At 47.7% G+C, this 8,131-nt stretch overlaps 1 protein-coding gene across 1 annotated transcript in view; it reads left to right on the top strand.

The window, feature by feature from the left end:
- The first annotated feature begins 1,575 nt into the window (after nt 1–1,575).
- Nucleotides 1,576–8,131, top strand: part of LOC146798410 (uncharacterized) — a 492,519-nt gene continuing 485,963 nt past the window's right edge. Inside the window, exon 1 of the mRNA XM_085625670.1 lies at nt 1,576–1,784. Coding sequence (XP_085481796.1) covers nt 1,590–1,784 — 195 coding nt within the window. The 5' untranslated portion in view covers nt 1,576–1,589. The remainder of the gene's footprint in view (nt 1,785–8,131) is intronic.

Here is an 8,131-nt window from a genome sequence, read left to right as displayed (position 1 = left end):
GGACTGTATACGATGTGCCTGACGCATGTCTTCTCTACCCCGTCTGTCTTCCGATTGTGTCTATTATTTGTCTACTCTGGTTGTTCCTTATTCCTGGTCTGTGTGCTCCTTCTGCCTGCAGTGTGACTATTACTTGCCTGCTCCATCTCTCTGGCAAATGACTATTATCTGACTGCTACGTGTGCTCCTCTGTGTCTGTTATCTAGACGCTGTATGGTTGCAGGTCTGTCTACTACGTGCCTGTGCCCTAGAACCAATCTACGGCATGCCTTTTACTAAATGACTGCATGTCTGCATGATGCCTTCTATCGCTGTACAGTCTGTCTGTTATGTTCATACTCTGAGATCTTCCAATAAAATCCTCCTCTTCCCTTCTGAACTTCAGAAAATTGTTAAAAACTCACCTATTCCTCCCCATTGGCTTAAACTCCGCCTTCTATGCTCCCTCCCTACCCACTCTGTCTATTAGCGCCAGGAAGCTTTGGAGTCAGCGCGCTTTACAAATGGCACTTAAGATAAGATAAGAGATCGTTTATGTAGTTTCGTGCCCGTTATCTGTTTGCTCTGCGACTGCTTCTGTGCATGGCGCATGCTCTGTGCTAGTGACATGTCTACGGTGCCTGCTTGATGTCCTGTATCTACTTATTGTGTGCATATTACATGTCTGTTCTGTGGTCCTTCTGCCTGTTTTGACTGTTATCGGCCTGCTCCCTCTGTTCCTTTTGTCTGCACTGTGCCTTTTATCTACCTGCTCTGTGAGAGCCTGTATGTATGTTTGCTGTGTGCCTGTGAAACGTATACGATCTGCCTGATGCATGCCTGTTCTGTCCCACCTGCGTTCCCGTTGCGTGTCTAATATTGTCCTGCTCTTGTGGCTCCCTCTGCCTGCGTTGGGCCAAACATCTGCCTGATCTGTGTAAGTCTCTTGTCAGTTCTGTGCCTAATGCTTGTACACTCGGTGTGTTCCTTCTGTTTGCCCTTACCTCACTGCTCTGTGTGCTGTCTCTATATGCGATGTGTCTCTTTTGTGTGTTCCTTCAGTCTGATCTGTGTCAGTTATCTACATGATCTCATTGTTCCTTTTGTCTGTCATGTCTGCCCTGTGGTTGAGTGCATGTCTACTCTCTGCCTGTGACATGTCTGTGATGTGCCTTTATTGACCGGCTTGAGACGCCTTCCATCTCTCTGCCTTGTGTCTGTTATCTGCCTGCTTGTGGTCGTGCCAGCCAGTAATATACTAGGACGTGCTTGTATCCTCCAGCTGCAGGGTTGTCAGTGCCTTTTACCTGCCTGCTCAGCGGGCCGTCTATCTGTTCAGTGCCTGTAGCTGCCTGTTCTGTGTGATCCCTCTGCCTGTGCTGTGCCGGATACCTGCCTGCTCTATTTATCTCCTGTCTGCCATCTCCCTCCGGCATTCCGGCGCTCTGGTCCCTGCTCTGTCTTTGCCACGCACAGGGGCGTGTGAAGAAAGTTGTGAACGGAGGACGCAGGGAGTGTCTGTGAGGAGCAGTCTGGCCCCACCCAGCCCCGCATGATGTCAGCGCTGCTGCCTGTGACTGAGCCGGGGCTCTCCTGGGCGGGGAGTGTCAATGACAGAGTCGGGGGACCGGCGAGAGACAGACGGACGCCTCGCGTCTCTCACCGGAGAGAGGGGCCGGCAGCACCTGGTCCCGGGGAGCCCGGCAGGTGCCTGGGACGTGGAGCGAACACCGAGGCGCACAATGAGGCACAGATGGAGACCCCTCCTGCCGCTGATCCTGCTGCTGCTGAGCTGCAAGCCCCAGGTAAACGGTCCCTAACAAAAGGCAGGTGTGTCCTAGCACGTGAGCACGCGACGGGGAGTCTGCACAGCCCGCGTGCGGTGAGATGCATGCGATCGCACGCCTGGCGCGTGGAACGCGCACACGTGCCCGGATACATGTCTAACCCCCCAAAAATGGGGAGCTTGAGGCGGCATGCGGGTATACAGATGGTACCGTGCCCAGTTGTGGGGTGCTGGTAGAGACGAGGGATGCGGAGTGACTTGTGGGGTTGCTGGACATATAGAGATACCACGCAGTATGTGAGGATGCTGGGGGCGTGGCAGAGTAGGTGTGGATGAGGTTATGTGGAAAGAGTGGACGTTCGGATGTTAAAGACTTGGAGGTTCGGGGTGTTAGCGAGGTGGGCCATTTAGAAAGTTTGGGTGCGGGAAAAGTCGTGTTAATAATATATAGCGCTTTTATAGGGCTTGCCATCGCACTTTCAATGCAAACGATAACACTAATTTGTATCACTAAACTTAGAATACTCCTTTTTATCGTCGCAAGGATGAAAGGCGGAGACAGCCTGCTTTGGGGCTAGCTGGGAGGGGGTTGGGGCAAGCGTGTTACCTTGAAGTTCCACATGGACTCAGCAACAAGTGCTTAATGCACACCGCACTGCCTAGGAAACGTGGAGCATTTTTTTCTCCTATTCACATTTCTTTCTCTCTTGTTCCCGCGGGTCTCTCCTCACCTGCACGGGTATTCCGCCCCATTTTGCTTCTCAGGCGTCTTAGTTTCTTTTAAATTTGATATATACCTCAACTGAGGTCAACAAATATACAAATACCGTTTTTAAAACATTTAACAAGATACTCATAGCGTCAACTTTAGACATTTATAATGTTAACATCATTTCATCATAGCTTTTTAAAACTGCTTTATGATGTATACCACTTATAAAGGCGTCGTTCCTCGCTCCCATAAACCACCCCAACCTCCCCTCACACTCCAGAATCTGTCTCCTCTCACAATGATTGTTCATATCTCGCTCCTTGGCTGATGCTATGTGGGTGTCTCCATGATACTGGTCCGGGTATTTCACTTCCTAAACTAATCGAGTCCAATATCACTCACACCGACACGTAGTGGCATTTTCATGTGCACCTAGTTTCAGGTCGTGGGCACCGTGCCACCGGCACCCGCTTTTCGGAACCTGTAGACCGGGAACTATTTTACAACGTTACACACTGACCCAGATCAAAGGGGTGAGACAGAAAGGGAAGGGAGAAAGGAGTTGAAAATTAGAAAAACACTGACTAGGGGGTGAAAAGAACCCGCATGCGTGAGGCAGAGACAGGAGGTGGAAGGTGTAAGAAAGGGGCATGAGGTGTAATCATAACTAGACAGCCGGAGTATATGGCCGCTTCGTCACTGGGCATAGAACCTGTGGCAGGCTAAAAAAAACGTTGGGCCCCTGCATTTTTTTAAAATATATAAATGAACTACTGCATATTATAAGTGCAAAACCACCTTAAAGCCGCTGACTTCTCAGTCAGGCTGCCACGGATAATGCGAAGAAACAGCCGGACAAGGCTGCAAAGGCGAAAATAAAACCTGCCTTTCAGCCATAAAAACACTAACGGATGTGATAAAGTATCATCTCAACGGAGGATGAATGAATCACTGAGTAGAGGTACAGAAATTCAACTTAAATGGCAAAAACAGATGATTTGGACCATATTAAGCAACATACATCCAGACCAGTGGTTCTTAAGCTGTGGACAGGGGACCCCTTGGGGTCCGCAACGCCTACTCAAGGGGTCTGCGACTTCTTAGAAAATTAAATGGTAGTAAGAGGAATAAATAAAGAACAAGATTCAGAATTTCAAAAATCCTGGTAAACGTGATGGCTTTTGATATCGGAGTCTAAAAATGAAGCTTGTGTTTTCAGATTGATTTGTGGGTAACAGTCAAACAGAATATAGTATGGCCGATGGGTGGTCTCAATTGAATAGATTTTAAGAAAAATATTTGATAATTTAATTAAATAAATATCTCATCTTTTGTTTAATGAATGCTTGTTTCCGTATTTTTATGTATTGTTTTAATGTTCAAATCATTGAGATTGCTTAGGCGGGCCTATTGATTCTAATAATTTTTCATTGGTCTTCTCCTAATTCCAATTGAGTGGGGGTCCCCAGATTTAAAAAATGATTAAGTGGGGGTCCACAGAAGTCAAAAGGTTAAGAACTAATGAGCTAGAGCACTGTTCGGGAATTTTAATATGATAAAATTTTAAAAAGTACAGCAGCATGGGCACCTATTACAGGCAGTGCTTGAGTTCAGCTGGTAGTTGCAGGTGGAGGGCACTAGAACTCATTTTTGATGACCGAAACTTACCTTTCCTCATCAGACTTTGGCCCAGAGCAAGAGAGCAAAAGCAGGAAAGGGAGAAAGAAGGAAAGGCGTAACAAAGCAGGAATTAAAAAGAACTTGCAAAAGTGAAATAGAGAGGCATAGTGCACTCGCTCATTCAGTAGTCTTGGTCCAACCTAGCATTTGCATCCAGAGGAACAACAGCAATGATGCTATATTTGTTGAACATAAGTTTACTTTGACAAGACATTGTATGGCACAATATACAAAGCACATTCCAGGGAACTGAGTAGGGCATTGTCCCTGCTGTGCCCATCTTGACATCTTGGTTATGCCCCGGTGCTTAACTTGAGCTGGTAGTTGCAGGTGGGGCCCACCACTTATTTTCATCATCTGACTTTCACCCAGAGCAAAAAAAGAGAAAAACACGAAAGAGAGAGAGAAATACGTAAAAACAGTAGCAAAGAGAGACAGCATGGATGAAAAAGAACCTGCAGGAGTGAGATAAAGGGGCAGAGGGTATATGATGAAGAATGAAAGAGGCATAAGAGGGAATCAAAACTACAGAGCGTTGGTATTCGCCACCCCGATATTCATATCACCAGCCATGGGCTTCTTATTAAAACTATTGGCCCTGTCGCTTATTGTTTTACAGATTAAGCATTGCCTCACCCCAAGTAATAGCATGGGCACCAGAGGTATAACCACCAGGGGCCGTATTACACAAAGTGCCCCAAGGGCGCAACAGGCGTTTGGGCCTGCTTTGCACGCCCCTTGGGTACTTTGGTATTACAGAAGGGGCCACAGACGCTTGTGCTTCCCCTCCTGTAATACCAAAAGCACTGGCGCACATAAAGTGCCAGTGCTAGCTTCAGAGTACGCTCCCTCATTTGCATGGGGTTCCCTCATTTGCATGGGAGTGTGCCCCATGCAAATGAGGGAATCCATTTGCCTCTGCGCTCGTCTGTATTAGAGACACAGGCGCAGAGGCAAAGAAGCTCTCAGAAGGGCAGTGACAGTGCGCCCCCTGAGAGCATCCCTCTGGAGGGGGGGAAGGGGGTTCTAAGGACTCCCCAGACATCCCCTTGCAGGTGGGTACAGTCATTCACTGCACCCGCCTACAAGGGGATCTCTAATCTCTTTCAAAATGCAGGCGGGTCGCCGCCTGCACTGTGAAAACACAGATCGGTGGCTCCAAAGCAGCCGCTCTGTTTTTCACATGAATGCACTGCCCCCTGGGCAGCGCAAGTTCGCAGCTGCCCTGAGGGCAGCACATTCATCATAATACTGCACATTTTTCTTTATTGCGCTGGCTGCACCTTTTATAAGGTGCACTCAGCGCAACAAAGGGAAATGCACATGCATAATGTGGCCCCAGCAGGTCAGTCCCCTCTCCAACCAGCCCTTTACTCAACAAGAACTCTTAAGAGGAGAGTTGCAATATGAAACCTAAATCACACAAGGATAAAAGTACTATTATTTAATTATCACAGGTCAAAGGACAGGAAGGTTGCTGGCACCTCTACACTCCCCACCAAAGATTTAACGCTTGTTGCATTTGCCCCCAGCATGGTTTGAATAGACAGATTATGCCCACAACCTGAAGAGGTTTCTGGCAAAGAATTCAGTGTTGGTTCATTATAGCAGGTCGTGTCTGATGATGTCTGTGGATGCCATCATTAGAATATTTAGCATCAAGTGATCCAGGTTTTTGACAGACTTCTTATCGCTGTGTTGCAAGCACTGTTGGTCCATCGTAGTCGAGATATAACCTCTGACTATAACACAGCGAAACACAGCAGCATATGTCGCAATTTAGAAAACCTCAATAAAAGCCCTTCTTGGTCTCTCCTTGACAGGATGTCATTGCCCCCACAAGAACTATGAGGATGTCCAATATAGGAAACCAGCTGCCTCCATCGCTCCCGAAAGGAGGGCCGGCAAGTTTTCCAGTTTGAACCTACTAATCCCCAACCAATGGTGATCCAACCTTCAAGAGAATGGAAATCTGCCACAACGGAATCTCTCAGTCACCTTGCGGATAAATGAATCCTGCGCCAGTAGCCTTTCACTGTCCTTCCCAACAAATCCCCTGTTGAAAGAAGCTTGAGGAGCAAGTATGGAGCCTCGTGGCCCATTCCTGCTTATAAAGCCCCTGACCTCTCCTGTCCATTGTTTATGATCGCTTCGGGGAAAATGCGTGCTGTGTCAATTGTAATGGGGGCTATTGCTCAACCAATTTGAGCAGAGTGTCCCATGACTCTCTACGTTGGATCGACTAATAGAGCCCTTTCCTTAATCAGAAGGTGGGGGTGCTCGGTCCAGGAAGTGTAGGCAGCCTTTTGTAGGTGGCAATACTGGCATTAGGTAGCACTACCAGTGAGCACCTAAGAAAAAGATTGTGCCTCTAAACCTGTGACTTTTTCCTGGTTGATACCTAATCTCTGTTTGTAAATTCTTTCTTTCTTTTCGGAACTATAGACCTCTTATCCTCTAATCTGGGCAGGGATCTCTCCCTCACTACCCGCACAGATCCTCCCACTCCATTCCATCCAGTCACGTTATTTATCTCCACAAATAAGGTACCTGAGTGAAGTTCTTCGTTCCCACAAACTGTGAACTGAATAGTTTCTGGATGCCAGTGAAAATGTTGGATTTACTTGTATTGTTTGACAAAGGTGCTCAATTTGAAAGTCTCCTCGGTCCTACCAGTGTTCTGGTCTGACCATTCAGCAATCCACTTCTCTATTCCACTCACCATTTATGAAAAACCAGTCAACAAGAGAAACACCCCGAAACTAGCGAGAAAATGGAAAAACATCACTGGGGACTCGCTAGATAACACACTAAACACTACATTACCCCCCCTTCCGAACAATGTGGAGGAAGCAGCTAAGACCTATACTACCTGGCTGGACCGGGCTTGTTTATTCTTAGCCCCCCCTAAAACCATCCACACCACTCGGGCCAAGCCTGCCGCCCCATGGCTCACAGATCAAATAAGGGAACATAAAATAAGGTGCAAAAAACTTGAAAAAATCTGGCGCATGCACTATAGAGCAGTTGACAAAAAAACGCTTAATTCGGAACAAAGGCGTTACAAGGAATCCATCCTTCAAGCGAAAAAAGCCTTTCTCACGAGACAGATAGAAGAGGCAACCAATACCCCTAAAGAACTCTTCCTCACGGTCGCTTCCTTAGCAAACCCCAAACCTATTGAAATCCCAGCAAGCCTCTCACTCTGCGAAAGCTTGGCGACCTTCTTTCGTGAAAAGGTGGAAAACATCTTTCTCCCCTTAGATAGTATAGTGATGACCTCTTCACCGAGGGAGGCCCTTGACCCCGCCAGACCTGAACCCACGCTTCTATATTTCCCGCCCATCACGGAAAAAGAAGTGAGAAGTCGCCTACTAAAAATTAAATCAGGCTCCCCTCATGATCCCTGCCCCACAACAATAACTAAACTTGCACCAGACGCAATTGCCAGGGGTCTCACTCCCCTCTTCAATCAGATGCTGGAGAAAGGGGAATATCCCTCTAGTTGGAAGCAAGCCTCCATCTTACCCCTGCTAAAAAAAAACAATCTTGACATCACGGAGATGAACAATTATCGCCCGATTGCCAGACTCCCACTCCCGGCCAAAATAATAGAAGGTTACTTGAATACACATCTTAGTGCCTTCCTCAAATCGGCGGATGTACTGGACTCTTCCCAACACGGCTTCCGAGAGGGGCACAGCACGGAATCTGCCCTGATCAAATCTATGGAAGATATCAGGCAGGTGATGGATACAGGGGGCAGAGCAGCTCTGATCCTATTAGACCTCTCGGCAGCCTTCGATACGGTCCACCATAAGCTTCTGGTGGACCGGTTGAGGGCATGTGGAATTCAGGGTAAGGCTTTAAAAATCTTACAAGCATTCCTGTCTGACAGATCCCAGACAGTGGCGCTGGGCGGCCACGAATCTCACTCCTTTGCGCTTCCTTGCGGAGTTCCTCAGGGGTCTTCG

Source organism: Triturus cristatus, chromosome 9 (assembly GCF_964204655.1).
Source record: "Triturus cristatus chromosome 9, aTriCri1.1, whole genome shotgun sequence".
Lineage (NCBI taxonomy): Eukaryota > Metazoa > Chordata > Amphibia > Caudata > Salamandridae > Triturus > Triturus cristatus.
This window is presented reverse-complemented; position numbering and strand designations above follow the sequence as displayed.